Source organism: Melospiza georgiana, chromosome 3, assembly GCF_028018845.1.
Source record: "Melospiza georgiana isolate bMelGeo1 chromosome 3, bMelGeo1.pri, whole genome shotgun sequence".
In the NCBI taxonomy this organism is placed as follows: Eukaryota; Metazoa; Chordata; class Aves; order Passeriformes; family Passerellidae; genus Melospiza; species Melospiza georgiana.
The window spans coordinates 66,018,480-66,036,849 of record NC_080432.1 but is presented as its reverse complement, the minus strand read 5'-3'; the positions used below and the strand labels follow the sequence as shown (position 1 = coordinate 66,036,849).

Here is an 18,370-nt window from a genome sequence, read left to right as displayed (position 1 = left end):
AGCATAGGGTTTCTTTTACATACCTGCAACGTTGGGGAAAAGAAGCAAAAAAAATCGGGGCATTTATTTTACACAGAGCCGGTATGCTTTTGATAACAAAACAGTTTTATTTTTAAAAAAAGGAAAAAGAAAAGAGATACTTTTGGCAGAGGTAATGCGAGCTCGTTGCTCGCTTCCCGGCGCCGGCCGCCCCTCTCCGTGGTGCTGAAGCGCTCCCGCCGCCCCCGAGGGTGCGCGCCGTGCGCGGAGGGCCCGCCCTGCATCCTCCGCCCCTGCATCCCCTGCTGCTGCTGCCGCATCCCCATTCCTGCATCCTTCCTCCCTGCATCGGAGGCCCCTGCATTCGGCCCCTTCCCTGCATCCCCCTTCCCTGCATCCCCCGCTCCCGCATCCGCTCCCCCCCGATCGGCCGCCGCCGCTGCGGCTCCAGCGCCGCCCCCGCCGCGCAGCGCCGGGCGGGCTCCGGCGGGGCTCCATGGCGGAGCGCGGGGCCTGAGGCGGCGGCATGGAGGCGGATTTCACCGCCTTCGGGAGCCCGCTGTGCGGCGAGGTCAAGCGCTTCTGCCGGCGGGTGCGGGAGACGTACCGGGAGATCCAGGAGGACCTGACGCCCTACAAGGATGATCGCTACTACCGGTACTGCGGGCGCGGCTCCGCCGGCATCGGGGCCGAGCGGGGGCGAGCGGGGGGTGGGTGCCGGGCATCACACGGGGACCCCCCGGCTGAGCCCCCGGGAGCGGCCGCCCGGCCCCGGGGCTGCTCCGGGCGAGCGCCCGCATCCATCCCGCAGCCCGGCGGCCCCGCTGCTCCGCCCGGGAGATGTGCTCTGGCAGAGCCCCCCCGATCGGACAGCCCCACGCCTCTCTTCCTGCCCTCACCTATTAACAGCCATACACAGGCAATTTCCATCTGCGTCCCTCCGTGCTACCGCTTTTCCACTGCCGTAGCAAGCGAGGATGTGTTCTAGAGGCAGCCGCGAAACAATCCTGGAACGGGGTAAGAATAGATTAGGAAAATGAGAGTGGTTGGCAAAGGTTGAGGTCAGAAGGGACAGATACACTGCCTGGGCTACACCCACATTTCTTCAGAGCCTTGCCATATCTGCTGTTTCTGTGACTGGCCAGTGATGGCTGGAGAGATGGATGGTTTGAGATTACACAAGGCTAGGACGGGCTCCAAGGGTATCGGGCACCTCGGTTATAAATGAAAACAATTTTTGAATTGGAGGAAGTTTCTGAAAAAGTCCAATGAACATCAGGAGAAACAGGTGCCAGGAACTATGCAGAGAATGGATGCTGTTCAGCTACACAAATACAAGCTGGGGAGGAGTTATATGACATTTTTGTCTTAAAAGGGTATAGAAATTATAATCTTTTATAAAATAGCCTCTTTCAACAATGACGTTGTCTTGCACACATGAAGAAGGTAAATGTACAGTGGAAGCATAAGATGTGAGAGTTACACCACCTACTTTAGTCAACACTCCAGACCTTAGTGCAAGCTATGTCCAATTCTGAACACCACACTTCAAGGGCCTGTCAGTGGAAGAGAGGATAAGACAGGGATCTGGATAATCAAGTCTTGAAAGCATAGCTTTGAGGAAAATTTGAGATTACTCCCCTAAAACAGCAAACATTGAAGTTGGAGGAATAGGAATTTCTGTAAAGAGAAACTTCATGTTCATCTTGGACAAAACAGTACAGAGTAATATTCACTGAGGCAATAAAAGTTCTTGTTAGACATCAAGAAAAAAAATCTGAATGGGAAGGATGGCAAAACACTACAAGAAAGGATTATCCAGAGAGACTCCAGCATCTCCATCATTGGAGGGTTTTAAAAACTTTTGACAAATACATCCCAGGAAAGTCTTAGATCCGGCAGATGCTGTCCTAAGACAGAGGGAAGGACGAGGTACCTTGTAAGGTCTCTTTCAGCTTTATTTTACTGTGCATCTGGGCAGTCTGCTTCTGCACAGCACTCCAGCTGTTCTGCTTAAGTCATTTGACTTCAGAATGTGGTTCTTCCCAGCGAAGGGGCAGGTGGTCCATTAGATTGAGTTTGTCTCATTATTCACAACATCAAAGACTACAGAGTCACAGAGCTTGGAAACACTGACAGCTTGGCAGAATCTAGTAAAACCATGGTCTTTCCTGGCAAAACAGTGGTTCCTTACACTTGAGTGTGGTGTAAGAAACCATGGGAGGTGATAAGGAGTGATGGCAATGTATGTACCTCTGTGCATCTGGCAGCACAATGAGGAATTTTGGCACTAGAATGGAGAAAGACGGGAGGCATTAACTTGTTGAATTAACAAATAAGAGGTCCTGGGAGAGGCATTTGTTCAGCTTTATTTCTAGAAGAATCCTGAGCTTTCCAAGATAAACTATTATTAATTCATTTTTATGACTTAAGAGTGTATGGCGGGACTTTCTGCATTGAAAAGAAAAGTTGCTACCTCAGTGAATCAAATGAGCTTGCAGAGTTAGTGCTACACTGCTCTTTCCTCAGTGACAATACCCCAAGAGGTATCATCTAGAATGAAATGGAGTTATACTGGACTCTTAGCATGGAAATAATACTTCCTGACTTACAAGTCATGCTAGTAATTCCCTGCATTCCCAAGATCTTAACCTAAGTGACCTGGTGTAAAGTGAGTTACTGCCACTGCATACCTGCTGTTCTGGTGAGTGCTTGCCCTCAGCACCGTGGGTGGATGTAGCAATGGCACCTTGCTTTTTAGATTCCTGGTGTGAAGGAGGGTTCCTTGATGCTACCACACAATCTCCCTACAGGCAACTCCCACTTACAGGAAGGAGAATTAGATTTTTGATCCTCTTGTCCCTCTTTGTTTTACTCAGGACGTTTGGTCAGGTTATAAATGAGCACACTCTGGGATGTAACGTGGAGACTTTACTTCTCAAGTGGCAACTCCCCTGCTTCTCTAAGGCATTTTGAGTAGACTATGAAAACAGCTTAGTACCAATTTTACTAAAACACATTTTTATCTCTTTGACGTGCTAGCAGTGAGATACCAAAGCTTACCAGAAGATACCAGGCTTCCCAGTCAGCTGACAGATATTTTTCAGCGGGAATTTCATAACTCTATCACCTAGCTGGTGTTGAAGAGTCCAGCTTGCTGGAAACATTTTGAAGAACTGAAGAGCAGGAGGGTGTCCAAATTGTGGTCTGACATCAGAGTTGCATAACTGCAACTTGGCATTCCTGAAAAATCAATTTCTAGGTTAATGAACATGTCCCACTGGCCAATCAGCTTATACAGGGAAGCACAGTGTTGATGCTGAATTTAATAATAATACTGAGACTGAGATAAATGTCCTTCAATCTGCCCTGCTTTACACAAGGGATAAACTTTAAACTCCTATAATGTAGTAATATGACATTTTGTACATCAAAAGGAAAATACTATACATAGGACATCACGAAAAGTATTTTTTAACTTGCAGCTTTAATTAATGCTTGATGTTACACAGACAATCTTCAAACCATATGGGAAAATTTCACTGACTGTGGTTCTGCTCCTTTGGCAAAAAGACCTGAGAATACCACATCATTTGACTCAGCAATAAAGAGAAGCTGTTCATTTTTCCTTAGAGAACTGGTACCTGTGTGCTTCTGAGGAGAAACCTCAAATTGCCAGAGAAGGCTGTTGTGATAAAATATACATTTCTTCACACCAATATGCATCTTCTACTAGGGCTAAAGTGCAAGTCTGTGAGAAGCCGTGGGGTCAACAAGACCCAGTCTAATTCCTGGAAGGTTCATGCTGCCTTCAGCCTTGACCCAGGCAGGATCTTCAGGCTGCTTTGAGCCACAGCTGGTACCCTTCTCTTGTTCTTTCAGGGTCCTGGCTGTTGGAAGAACCTGAAAAACCCCAATGGGAAGTATATAGCTAGGGCCAGAGGGCTTGAAACAGAGAGGAGGATGAGACTAACACTGTTGCTTTATGATTGCTTCAAGCTGCCATAAGCTGGCTCTGTGGCTGGAAAAAGCCATCGTAGCTCTCATTTCCCTGGTCACACATTTCTGCTCTTTCCTCATCTGCCTACAATTAATCCTTTATCTGCACACTGACTGAGCAACTGATTCCTAAGTGACCTTTAACTCAGATGATTTCCATTATTTGATTCATCAGTGCACTGCACTAACATGAGTGTTGGCAAAATTGAAAGAGCTCCAGCTAGAGAGGCTGGATTTCACCTGTTGTCACTGGAGCTGTGACTCTGTAGCTGTGAGCCATGAAAGTGTAAACTGGCCATGAAAGTACAGCTTTAGTGCTGAGGTGTTCAGTTTAAGTAGAATCCCAGCTGAGTGAGCATTCAGCCTCCTGTTGACAGCTCAGTCTGCTTCTCTTGCAAGCCTCATTCATCCATCACACACTGTCCAGCTCCTACAACCAATGAGGCAGACAGCAGCTGCTTGCACTATTTCATCCCAGAGCAGGTCAGACAAAGCACTCAGTGGCATCTTCTTGGAAGAAGCAGAGACTGACTGACTGTGAAGAGAGAGGAGTTTCACAGTGCCTTCCCACCAAGTGTTTAGGTTGTGAACTCAGTGCCAAAATTTTTACAAAAAATAGCATGAAATGTATATGTTTACAGTGTATTCACAATCCTTCGAAGGTTGGTAGAGAGCAAAGAGAAATGTGATCCCATGGCTATTTGAAGTGAGCTGGATTACAAGCTCTGCCACCCACACAGTTCTTCAAGTGACTTTTGGCAAGGCTCAGACTCTCTGTGCTTCAAGTTTTCCTACCTACTCAATGAGAATAATATAGTTTTGGTTTGAGGATAATAAACTGAGGTTAGTGAGACACCTGAGTGCCAGAGGGATTGGAGCAGTCCTTGGAACAGCTCAGTTGTGAGCACATAAATAGACGTGTAACTGCAGAGAGTCATAACTCCATAACCACGCTACCCAGAACACTGGGAATGGTCACAGATGCTGTAAGCACCGCTCCATCATCTTCTGGCTGGGGACAACTTGTTGGAGAAGCCTGAAGTGTTTGCTGAAAGCAGCACAATGCATGTTATAGTCATCCATGACCTAATGGCCAACTGTGGCTTGGCAGTGATGATAACTTGTTCCGAGCAGATACACTTTGTTAAGTTGTCCTGATTACTCAAAGCTTTATATTCTTTCCCCCAGTTAATTCCTGTCTACAGTTTAAACTCTTGTTGATTTAAAATGCGTGAACACCTTTTCTTCACTAATTGGTACTATGTATTTCTCAAGGCAGCTGTCTTTATGAGATTGCCAAGTGATCATCAGTGCTGTAAATGTATCCCATCACTGATGGGATAAATACCAGTATCAATGACTAAATTAATTCCCAGCATGATTTTAGGTTCAGTGGTGTTACACAAGAGTGGTATATTGGGTCCCACAGGTCACAAGTAATGACATAACTGCCCCTAGAGTAATGGAATAAAATTAATAATATTATTAATCCTACGTACTTTTAAAAAGGAAATGTAATAAGACCATTGCATTTGGACTCATCTAAGTAAGCTTTTAATGAAATTATTTAACCGTTGAAGAGATAATTTTTAAATTATTTGTTGACTGATCTATCTAAGCATTTCTTTGGGGGTCAATCCAAAGTGGTTCTGCCTTCTGTATATGACAAACACCAAAGCCAGGCAGTTACTCTGAATTTCATTCAAGACTACACATAAGGTATTCCCACATGTTTTAGTAACGGCGGTGCTGACTTTCTATGAGCAGATGTTAGAGTTATCAAAAATTAGTACAAAACATAGTTTGGCTAACCCTTACACCTTCCTACTCTTTGCCATCACTACCGAGGTTGACAATCTTTGTTGACTAGTCTTAGGACATTTAACAGAAATTCAGAACAGAAATCCAACTTTATCTTAACATTGTGCAAGAACAGAACACTGTTGGGTGTGAACTAGAGATTTTTATTACATAGTGTGTTTAAAGTAGTCGCTTACTCCTAGGATTTAATTTCTCTTGCTCATGAGCTGACTGAATTCTCTGCAAACACGACACATCAATCACATCCCTTGAATACCACAAAGCTTCGTGCAGATGACTGCAGTGACAGCATTTTAATTCCACTGAAAGAGCTGGTAAACAAATTGGTTATGACCCAGGTGGGCACTAAACATGTGAGTGTTCAGCATGGATACGTCACACTGGGCCTTTTGCCTAAAATTGACAGGTTTAGACTGGATTCAGAACCACTTCTGTGTCCCAAGTATTTTCTGTTTATATGGTTAAATTTCCCTCTGCTACCGGGGGTTGCTACTATTACAGCACAACCTGATAAAACACACTAGAAATGTGGAAAATACTGCTTTTATCCTGACACAATGACATGTTTGGCCCATAACCAACAGGATGAGGTTCAACTAGACCAAACTCTGGGCTCTACACTTTGGTCACAACCCCAGGCAGGGCTACAGGCTGGGGAAGAGTGGCTGGGAAGTGCCTTGGCAGAAAAGGACCTGTGGATGCTGGTCAGCAGCTGAGCATGAGCCAGCTGTGCCCAGGTGGCCAAGAAGGCCGATGGCATCCTGGCCTGGATCAGCAATGGTGTGGCCAGCAGGAGCAGGGCAGGGATTGTCCCCCTGTACTCAGCACTGGTGAGGCTGTGCCTTAAATCCCATGATCAGTTCTGGGCCCCTCAGTTCAGGGAGGACACTGAGGGGCTGGAGCGTGTCCAGGGAAGGGCAACGGAGCTGGGGAAGGGTCTGGAGCACAACTCCTGTGAGGAGCAGCTGAGGGAACTGGGAGTGTTCAGTCTACAGAAAAGGAGGCTCAGGGAGACCTCATAGCTCTCTACAGCCCGGTGAGGGTTGGTCTCTTTTCCAAGGAACCAGACACAGGACAAGAGGAAATGGCTTCACGCTGCACCTGAGGAGGTTCAGCTTGGACATTAGGGGGAATATTTTCACAGAAAGGGTGAGTAGGCATTGGAACGGGCTGTCCAGGGAGATGGTGAAGTCACCATCTTTAAAGGTGTTTAAGAAAAGACTGACGTGGCATTCCGTGCCATGGTGTAGCAGACACGGTGGTGTTAGGTCATAGGCTGCACTCGCTGATCTTGCGGAACCTTTTCCAACCTATCTGGTTCTCTTATTCTGTGTTACTGTCATTTTGAACCCGCAGGCCAGGACCAGCCGTGTGCCGGCGCTGCAAGCCGGCTCACCAAAGAAAAGCTGGCGCCCTATCGCACTCCCTGCCGAGGGGTCTCTCCCGAGGGATCTCTCCCGCTCTCCCTCTCCCACACCGGGTCTCTCCCGGTCTCTCTCCCGCCGCCCCGGCGGAGCGCGGGCCCGTGTCCCCTCAGGCTCGCCGTAGCTCCCCCGCCCCCCCTCCTCTGTTCCCCCGCGGCCGGGGCGCGGCGGGGCCCGTGACGTGTGGGGGCCGCGTGGCGGCCGCGCGGTGACGCACGCGGAAGGCGTCGCGCGGCGCCGGCTGTGCCACGGCGGCGGCGGCGGCGGCGCGCGGAGGAGGTGCCGGCAGCGCGCGCGCGGCCCCGCCATGGAGCCGTGAGTGGGGGCGGGGGGCGCGGGGGGCGCGCGAGCCTGAGGGGCGCCGGTTCGCGCGGGTCCCGGTCCGGGAGAACGAACCGCGCTCTGTGAGGGAGGAGCGGAGTGTTGTCATTGACGGAGTCACAGAACGGGCGGGCTCGGAAGGCACCGCGGTCATTGAGCGTGTGGTCCAGCCCGCCTGCTCCGGCGGGGTCCGTCCTGGAGCACGCGGCACGGGATTGTGTCCTGACGGGTCTCGGGTATCTCCAGGGAGGGAGAGCCCTCAGTCTCTTTGGGCGGCCTGAGTGTAATTCGGTTTATACAGGTTATCCTCGCTAGGGAAATCAGCTCGCCGAGGGTTAAATGAATGTTTCTGAGGTTGTGGTTCGCCGCTCAGAGCCCCCAGGGTGACTGCCCTTTTCTTTAGGTGAACGCTGTGAGTTTGCCTTGTACATGGCGAATAAAACCTCCCCCCAATCCCGCTATCTTCACTCTCAGATTGCTTGTTAAAAGAAAAAGAAAAAACTTGTTTTCCCGGATATTTCTTGGCATGGACCATGAAATGCATGACCAAGAGCCATAGCCGTGATTAATTATTCAGACTTAAATGAATACAACGGACAACAACTAAAAAAACAAAAAAGCCAAACCCACCCCGTGCACACATACAAAGGTAAAGCGTAGCCATGTTTATCTGTCAGTTGCCATGTAGATGTCCTATGTAGTACTGACAATGTTAATTTTATGCCTCTTTTTGTCTATTCATGTGCTGCCTTATTAGCTATTAACCCTTGTGGAATACATTTGCAAGAAGAAATTCAAGGTCTTCTGAGGGACACCAAAGCCGGCAATGTATTTAAACCATGAGCAAGTGCAGGGTGTATGGATAGCCCCAGTACTGTCAACGTAGGTAGAATATATAATTATTCAAATCAAAGTGGGTTTGATGGTTCTATTTGGGAGAGAGCCTAAAATAGAGAAGAGCATTTGGAGGCAGAGATGTTGAGGCTAGAAAAGCTGCCGTGCATAAAAGCAAGCTATTTCTGATTTTAGTATCAACTCTGTGCCTACATACTGCTTAATCTCAGTTTCACCACAGCTTTCCCTTCTTTAAAGTCAGTCTTTAGCGAAAACTGCTATATAACAGGCTCTGTTTCTCATGATGGTCTTCATGAAAGACTTTGTTGTGCAGTCATAAGAAATGATTTGAAGGTGAGGAATATCCTGAGGAACATTTTGCTGACCCTTTGGAGACTTTAGTCTTTACTCCAAAAGCAAGATGTAACCCTCCTTTACATCTCACATATGAATGGCTCCTGAAAGATTGCAGTAGTTTTGAGTGTGTTTCCAAAGTTAACTCTCACAGGCTGCACTAGAGCAGTTTAGTTTTACTGACTGCTATTTGAGACATGTAAGTATACAATTTCTCTGTTTGTATCTCAGTGTTTTCTCCTCCTTTGCAGTCAGTTTCAGACATAAGTTAATTATAAACCACTCTGAATTAGGGTAAAGCTGAGTGTAGGTGGTAAAAGCTGCCTGAAAGACCTGCAGACAGTTGGATGCCTAGTCTTGAGCTTTGGACTGCTGTGGTTGGGCTGATTAAAGTATCTTCCACTTGGCTTGGTAAAGCAAAGCAAAGCACAGTTCCTTACTTGTTTGAACAGGTGCATCCAGAGGGAGTAATCTTTTTTGATTTTCCTATAACTGTGTTTCCAACATTTCATTTCTTTCTTGGGCATTTCAAATGTAAGATAGAGGCTCTCAGTGGGGCATCACCAACTTGCACTTAGGTATGTTCATAAACTTTATGTAATCTCTTTCCAAAAGGCAGGTGTTAAACAGTGAACTCAGGGGAAGGTGGTTTGACCTGCTTTGTGTGTCAGCTGGTGGTAGGTGCAAGGAGGCACTTAAATCTGCTCAAGGAAGTTCTGCAGCTGCAGCAAGGGGCAATGGAGCGTGCATCACCTGATAGGAATGCTGTAAATTGTGGCTTGCCCTCATGAGAAATGCAGTTAAGGTTTGGCTGAGTTCTTACATTTGCTGTGACTAAAAGTGTCCACGTTGCCTTGCTGACCTCTAAAGCAGCACATTCAGTCAGGGGCTTAAATGAGACTTGAGGAGTACAGGTGTGAGTGAAAGGAAAACACGGGGTGTGTCCCTGCTCTCTGTCTCCACTCTTGGCTGGGGAGGTAGGTGTACACCTACCCATTCCAGCTACTAGGTGTTCACCATCTGGAGAGCAGCTGGAATAAAGAATGAGCCAATGTCTGGAACGTGTTCTTCAAAAGCTCACATCTGCTCTGGCTTCTGTGTAAACCAAGGTGCTAATTGCCAGTGGTTGTAACACTCTTGCCTGGGTGAGGAACTGGTGGCTTTCCTGTAAGGAGTGTGGGGAGGGAGCTGCTTCTCATGTCCACATCGTGCATTTTGAAATGTCTGCAATGCAAAAACTTTGAAATTAGGGAAGTTCTGAAAAGAACCAGGAACATGCACAGCAAGTCAGGAGTATCCTGCATCAGCCTGTAGCTGTCAAGTGGATGCCCAGATGTGAGCTGTTCAGACAGCACAAATGTATGTTATGCATAACTGCAAACATGATACCCTTCCAGCTGTCAGCTGTGCTCAAGCCATGGACTTTCCTGTGCTGACAGATCCTCAGTGTGTGCTCTGCCATGAAGCATTTGGTATCCACTTGAACTCTTACAGTTAATTTAGGCATGTCCACATTTTATGTACTGATTTTATATGTCAGGGATTTTCTTGCTAAGATTAATACTTTGGTGTCTCAAGATAATATCCCATACTTGGTGTGCTTGGGAACACCAGGTCATCTGTGGAACTGAAGGAGCCCCTGGAGCTGATGGAAAAATGCACTTTAATTAGTTGTTTTAGAACTATTACAGATTTAACAGCTTTAACATGGTTTAAGTGCATGAAGGCTGAGGTTTTAAGATGTTGATGTAATAAAAATACTGCAGTTGCATCCCTGCAAAAGTCGTGCAGACAAGTTCTGCTTTGAAATGCCTCTATTTTTGGTTTTAAAAGTCAACTTAAAACCCTATTTGTCTATGAGGCTTCTGTGTGCTGATCTGATATTACTTTTATGGTAATTACTTGGTTGTTTCACGTATGGTTTGCCTTTTTTGGCTGTATAGTCAGCTCTTCTGACCTCTAGACTGATGCAGAGTTTCTGCTGTGTGTAAAGGTTGTGGCAAGTGTTTTACAGGTGCTGTGCCTGGAGTCCTGTTTGTGCAGGCTCGTAACATTTGCAGCTTCTTGCTTGCAGTTCTCATTACTTCTGTGGGGTTTTCCTCCCTTTCCCACCTCCTTTCTGTGTTAATAAATTAAGATTTGAATCTCTCAAACTACAGTAAAGAAATAATGCAAATGGGTTTTGGTAGTGCTTCATTTGGGGAAAATGCAGTGATTCTCTAGAAAACAGAGGTTGTTGTTATTAAATCTTTGTAGTGGTTTAAAGTGATTGTTTGCCTTGCTTTAAGGGCTGCCATGCATGCAGCTCATGGTACCTGGTCCTAGAGTTCAGGCTGGGTTTATGGGGAGGATTTCACCATCTGTTCTGCAATTCTTTGTTAATGTGGTGAACCAGTAAGAGCACCATTCAGCTGGAGAAAAGAAGAAAGAAGTTTTATTGCAAGCTAAAAGGGAGTGCTGTCATTAAAGTCTTAAAGTTTCATTTCTTTCCATGGTGGTGCTCCTACAAATGTATTGAAAAACACCACCACCCCCCCATCAGCCCCCCCAGTCCTGCAGCTTTCCCATGTAAACTGTACAGATGCCTATGATCATACCTCCTGGAACAGCAGTGGAAAGTCAGGTATGTGGTGGCTCAGTTCTGGTGTAACTCAAGAGGAAATGTTTGCTGTATTTTGAAACATGGTGGATTTGTCCACCTTATGTAAGATTAGTTATTTATTCATATTTCCCTTAGGCTAACAGAACTGTTTTCCAGGGAATGCAGTTGGTATTTTCAATGCACACCACACCCCTGCCCCCGTTTTGTCTTTGCCCTAATGATAACCACCAACGCGTAGTGCAGGAGATGTCATTGCTTGTATGTGTATTTGTATTTAGGTGTCCAATTGCAAACCTGAGTTCAGGTTTTTATTTCCCAAGCTTTGGTGGAGCTCAGACAAGAGTTCAAAGCCTGAGCATGCAGATCTGGAGTTCTGCCCTGCTCCTTGTTAGGGATGATTCTGCTAGGTTGAAATATATTTATAGGGTATAGACAGCTCACCAAGATCCTGTGCAGGTAACTGAGTTGTCAGTGATGTCTGTCCCTTTAGATTGAGCTCTCATTGCAGGAGACATAGGGTCTTGGATGTTTAAGTTATTAATGTATGAAATAACACAAACAGCCTTTTCTCCCTTTAAGAAAGGCTTTCTGTTGCTCAAGTTTTAGGACAATAGAAAAAATTCATACATTTTGGAGCACAGATGTGTGCATACATACATGTGTTTAATAATTCCTGTTATCTTTGCTCTGTGAAGCAGCATTAATATATTTTCTGTTAGTGTTACATGTTACCTCAGTGTTTGGTTTAATTTTCTTTGTTGAAGAATGAATGGGGTTTATTTTCTGTCCCTTTAGAAATATGACAGACACTAATTCTGTGGTTTCTTTTGCTTCCTGTAGGCTGGCCCCGATGCGATTGTATACGCTGTCCAAAAGGCATTTTGTTCTGGTCTTTGTAGTATTCTTTATTTGTTTTGGTCTGACAGTCTTCATAGGAATAGCAGGTAAGGATGTTCTCTTTTTAAAAGATTACAGTTCTCATATACTTTGTCTAAACCTGTTGGTATTTACAGATGTATTTACATGCTAATGAGCTTACTGCTCCTGAGATGTCTGAGAAAGCCTTTGTCTTGACAGAGACAGGGAAGTTTTTCTTCTATCTCACTTTTTCATAGAAGTAGTGCCTACAAAGACTTGGTATTTGCAACTGCTTTGCAGGGGAGAGACAATAAAAGGAAACAAGCAGATTCACTGCAACATAACTTTTCAGAAGACTGCTACATTAATTGTTTTCCTTTGTATTTCTGTATGTAAGATAATAGTGCTAATACTTGATTTCCTGTGAGGAAACTCATAACTGTTTGTAAAGCCTTCTAAATGCTTGGGTGATAGATGCCATATAAATACAAAATATTTTAGTGTAAACATATGAACTTCACTTGTCAAATGTATATGAGCTTAGATCTCTGGTTTCAGAGATCTTTGTGAGAGTCCTGACATGACCTGGGAGGCTTAAGCACATAAAGCCTGGGTAGTCATCCTGGAGATCAGAGAGATTTGTGCTAGTCTGGTCAACAAAGATGCAGCATCACTAGGGAGTTGAAAAGCATGGGACCCTTCTTTATTTCATGCCAGAGGGCTTTTGCAGGGCTAAAACGTACTTGAAAAATAAGTCAGTGTGCTCGCCTAGCAGTGTTAAATGTACTGATACTCTTCTGTCAGAAGAGCTTTATCAGTACAGAAGTGACAGGGAGAAGGAGAGTGACTGGTGCTCATCAAGCAACCCACCCCTATATAAGAATTACTTTAGCTTGCTACCATCTTCCTCTGCTTTACTGCTGACTTCCACATCACTCAGCATGTCCAGTGTGTCCCTCTCTGACACTTTTTGGCGTGTTGGGTTTGTCTCTGCTCTGCCCTGTCCTTCACCTCCTTTAGAGTGAGAAGGGCTCCTAGGCCTCGGAGCCATCCAGCCCTGCCTGACTTGGAAAGAAGGGTGGGTTAATTGGAGGCAGCTGTTTGGGCTTTTTATGCCCATCTGTGCCTTGCAGGCAGTACATTTTTCATAATAGCCTTCAATAATAAAATTTGTCTGAGAAATAAAATGTTCTTTCTTGCTGTTTGATTTATTATAGTAGCCAAAGGTCTAAACTGGATTTCAGTTCATAAAGGTTAACCACTGATATTCCTGTGACTTGCTGAAGGGTGCTGAAGAGCATTATTTGGCCACTAAAATACTGCATCAACACATTTGCAAAAATGCATGTTATGATAAAGGGGAGAAAACCAGAATTATTTAATTTAGTGTAATTGGGCTATTTGGCTTTAAAATTGAACAATATTTATAGTTGTGTACTTATACTGCCAGGCTGCAAGAAATGAAAGAAAATTGTTTTATGTAAGACTAGGCAATGCTCCTGGAAGAGAAAACTGAGTGTTTTGTTCTTGATCAGTAGCAGAACCTGAGAGGGAGCTGTGCTGGTGTACTGTGTCTGCATGCAGAGAAATCCGGTGGTGTGGTCACCTTTGGCCCAGGGGATTTGGCTGCTGTAAGCAGCACTTGGTCATCTGTCCCATGCTGTGGTCCCAGGCCTTGCCTGTGATCCCCTTCAGGAGCTGGCATGGCTGTGGGATTCTTGTCCTTGTGAGACTGGTTTGCTGGACAGTTTGGCTAACAGTGTTCATTATTATAACTGAAATGTTTTTAAAAGAATGCTGTTTACCTTGGGAGGAGATCCACTGAACAATTACTGTGATATTCCTCACAGCTTTTGTTGACAGCTGCTTGGTTCCTGTGAGTAGAGGGAGGGGCCCTAACGAGAGAATGCTCCCTCGTTAGAGAGTACAGTCTGAGAAAAGCTCACCAAACCCACTAAGTAAATGAAAGTGTGGGAGATGCATCCATATTTTCTGTGCTACTTAAATGTGCCATTGCCCACACCCAGCATCTGTACCTGCAGTTTGGGAAGCCTGGCAGAACTCTTGATTTTCATCTGAGAAATCAGTTTGATTGGAGATGGATGCTGCTCTTACAGTTCCTGTAACCCAAAGCAGACACAGACTTGTTTGGACTTTTTTCCAAGTTGCACTCACTTTCTTTCTCTTTTCACAATGGGTCTGTGTTATCTTTGGGGTGAGACAAGTTCAGAGAAAATCCAAGGTGCAGAACTCATTTTGGTAGCTGTGCAGTTCATCAACTCAGGGTAGTTCTTTGCCTTTTTCTGTTATTATGTTAAGTGAGCAAGAGTAAAAGAAAAACAGTAAGTATTTAAATTAGTCTCCAATTAGTCTCCATGAGCCACAGCATCATTTTGTTTCAAAAGCTTTTATTTATCACTTGCTAGAGAACAAGCAGTTATAGCACTAGAGCTTCATTATTTGTTTGGTTGCTGTTCTTAAAAGCTTTGACTGTGATTTCTCTGTGCCAACATTGGTTCGTATCTTCCAATTAAGAAAATAAAAACCCTTAAAAAGGCTATTTCTAGTTGTTTTATCAATACCTAATTACTGATATACGATGACTTACCAATGGTGAGCACCTACTGAAATTCAGTTTTGCTTTTTAAAACAAAAAATGCCTTTCAAAAATCTGGTTTATATGTACTTGAGAGCTGAAAAGTTCAATGATGCTGAACTGACTTTATAGTGAGTGGCTGTTAGTGATGTTGCACTGCAATTATATGAAAGTCTAGCTGTGATGGCTGAAATTCTTAATTTTTTTCTTTTAAGTCTGTAAGATGGTTAATATTGTTATTAGAGTGGTTGTAGGAGCCCAAGCAGTGCTGCATGTTTAGAGCTGTCATGGCAGCTAATCCATCTTGGACAGAGTGATCCTATGCTGCTCATTTATAAACTTCCTTCTTTTCCATTCTTTCTTTGCAGTAACTTTGAAATGTTTGGTCTGTGTGAGAAACTGCTTTTCTTGCCTAATTTTTTAGTACTGAGCTTGCAATTGAAAGAGCATATTTTGAGGGTTAAAAAAATCCATTAAATTGCCAGACTAAATATATACAGGGAGAGACCATTGGGACAGAAGGATCTTCCTGGCCCAAGTGCACGTGTATATGTCTTGCTCATGTCCCTACCTGCCATACATCTTCTCTGTGTGTTCACAGCCTGCTGTGTAGACACAGATGTTTTCCTGCTCTTCCTTGTCACTTTCCTGGTTTAGTCCTTGTGTGTTTTGTGTACGTAAAAACGTGTGCATTCCTCTTGTCCTCAGTACTCCGTGCTCCTACATGCCTAAAGGGAAATTGTACCACTGTCTGGAACCACTTTATCAGGGGTTACAAAGAAGATGAGGCTTTTCTCAGAGGTGCAGCATAAGCTGGAGCAGAAGAAATTCCAGTTAGATCTTAGGACATTTTTCCTACTGTAGTGGTAGTTAAAAACTGGAACAGGTTTCGCAGACAGGTTGTGGGAGTCTCTGTCCTTAAAGATGTTAAAGACTTAACTGGACATGGCCCTCAGCAGCCTCAGATGATTAAACAAGGGGGTTCTGTAGCTGAGTGCTTTCATGACTGCATTCCTATAAAATCCTGGGAGATATATATACATATATAGATAGATAAAGATAGAGATATATATGAATAAAAAACTACTACTAAAATTGTAGTTGTTTAGAGTACACATTCAGGGCTTTTGACGTGGAGTTCTTGACTTATAATTTACTTTATTTAATGATGTGTAGAAATACCATGGCAGAGATGCTTAAAGGAATATGCAGGTCAAATTTATAAATTATATTGAGATATCTGAGTGCTTTACCCTTTATCTGAAAAGTGGAATACCATTTACCTTCTTTGCAGAAGGTATTTTGTACAGTCTTTTGAAAACCTATATTTACATCATCGCTTGTATGTATACTTCAATATTATTTTCTTTCTTCCTTCTTATATATTGTGTAGGTCCTAATGTAATTGAAACTTCTGTAGCAAGAACTGACTTAAATAACAGCCTAAAGGTAAGAGTTACTAAATATTGTTGGATTATATGAGTGGCTTTATTTGATGTTAGTGATGTTAAACATTTCTCTCCTTCCCCCCGAGTCATTTTAAATATTTAAACTTTTACTGCAGAATGTCTTACTGGTGCTTTCCAGTTTGAAGCTGATCATGCAATATTGTACTACCACTGTGTTACTTCATGAATAGGCAGCAGCAATTTCTGGTCTCTTACTGCTGGGAGCAGGTCAGATAGAGATTTCTGGGGTGTTTCTGCACAGCAGTTTCTGATAAAGAAGCATGTGAGTTTTCCTCTGGTGAATTAATGTTGGAGATTCTTGTAGGGGTTCAGAAATAGAAATTGAGAACATGCATTGAAAAACGCTGCACTCAGTGGCAACTAATGCTATCTCTCTTGTGATTTCCCTTTCTATCATCTGTAAAGAAATATTTCTTGTTAATTGTTAGCTATCATGTGACCAAGACGTGGGATCTGGCTTCCTAAGAGGAACGTTCTTAAGTGCTTTCGTATTTTGGTTCTCAGTTCTTGCATTTTTGTTTGTCTAACTCTTCATTGTCAACCTGATGTCTAAAGTATTTTTTGTGAAAGGGCTAAAAAGGTTTTTTGTGTGTTTTTTTTAAAGTGCATTTCCTTTAAATACACCGGGACACTGCTTTTTTTTTTTTTTTTTTTTTTTTTTTTTTTACCTCCCAGTCACCTATATGTGTTTGTATTGATACAGTACTGTGGGTGGGAAGCCCATCTTGGTTTCACATTAGAGAAGTCTTTCCTGCATGTAGGTTTCATCTGTTAATGACACCTTTGATTCTTTTGAACTCAGTGGGGAATTTTTAGAAAACCTAGTGCAAAATAGGACTTTTTTGTAATTATAGTTTAAAAAGTTTAAAACTGTGTAGCAGATAAGGCCCACAAATCTGGCTTTTGATGTAAAATTCTAAACATTATTTCTTAAATTCAAGCTAGGCCTCAGGATTTTGGTTTTCACATCTGAACTTTTCTGTTTTATTGCTGCTGCTTTTATAAGGTTTTGGTAGTTGTACCTTTCCTTACTTCAGTGCTTTGCAAAATATGTGTGCTGTTTAAGCTACTTCTGTGGAAGACTCTATGTGAGATGCTTATCACGCTGTCCACAGAGTAGCACATACAAATCTCTTCTCAAAAACATTGTCACAAACATAATTATCATGCCTTTCATTATTGTAACTACACATATGTCATGTAGCAGTGTAAAGGCTGTGCTAACCTTGTGGGGTTTCTTACAGCTGAAGCCATTTAATTTAAGTTCGCCACCACTGTCAACTTACAACCAGCAGCTGTGGCTGACCTGTGTGGTTGAGTTGGATCAGCACGATGGTGAGAATCTGACCTAATTCTCAGGAAACTGCTATAGCAGCCTGTCTGTTGTACTTTTAATTCCATCTGTCACACACATGATCCTGTTGCTTTCTGGCTGTGGTTGGTGGGTTCCTCCTCTGATGGGCTTTTCTTCCACCTCACCCCCCTCCCTTCATAAAGAGATGGACAGCACTGATTGAATTGTAAGCAACAGGAGTAGGGGACAAATTGTTTGTTATTTTTGTGAAAACAATAGTATCTAGATAATCTGTGTATTTCCTTCTTCATTTTGGGGTGAATTAGATGTGTAGATTGTAATGGTATTGATTTTTCAATACAGCTTCCCTGGATATATGTGAGAAATACTTTATTAGTAATTGTTAATCTGTAGATTCAGTACCGGCCTATGTATAAAAATACTGTACCCTACTCCAGTAATGTATAGCTGGTAAGTCTGAGTAGTATTTGGATAGCATGTTTTAAACAATTTTGGAACTCTATTTGAGGTTTAATTTCTGCAAGTAGCAATAGATTAATGTTTGCTGTTTTAATTGCAGTATCCCTCAAGAAGAATGTGACCATGACAGTCAGAGTGCTGGGAGTGGTGAAGGATGGCAGCACACCATACGTTAACAACCAAGTTCACAATCGGACGAGGTTACTCACTTGTGCACAAGTATGCACTTGCTTAAACAAAACTCTGATGCAGGGCATTTTCTTTAAATCTGTGTGCATGCTAATTTACAAATTTGCAAATAAGAATTTACCTGTTAAACATGTCTCAGGAAAGACTCTA

General features: G+C 43.8%; 1 protein-coding gene across 2 annotated transcripts in view; it reads left to right on the top strand.

The window, feature by feature from the left end:
• Positions 1-446: 446 nt before the first annotated feature.
• The window catches only part of TMEM181 (transmembrane protein 181), a 33,525-nt gene continuing 15,601 nt past the window's right edge, over positions 447-18,370 (top strand). Inside the window, exons 1-5 of one of the 2 annotated variants that reach the window (XM_058020889.1) lie at positions 447-636; positions 12,175-12,278; positions 16,182-16,237; positions 17,502-17,592; positions 18,132-18,250. In XM_058020889.1, the coding sequence (XP_057876872.1) occupies positions 506-636; positions 12,175-12,278; positions 16,182-16,237; positions 17,502-17,592; positions 18,132-18,250 (501 nt within the window). In that variant the 5' untranslated portion in view covers positions 447-505. Of the gene's footprint in view, positions 637-7,970; positions 8,194-12,174; positions 12,279-16,181; positions 16,238-17,501; positions 17,593-18,131; positions 18,251-18,370 lie in introns of those variants that run through there. The other variant, XM_058020891.1, reaches the window with a different exon arrangement.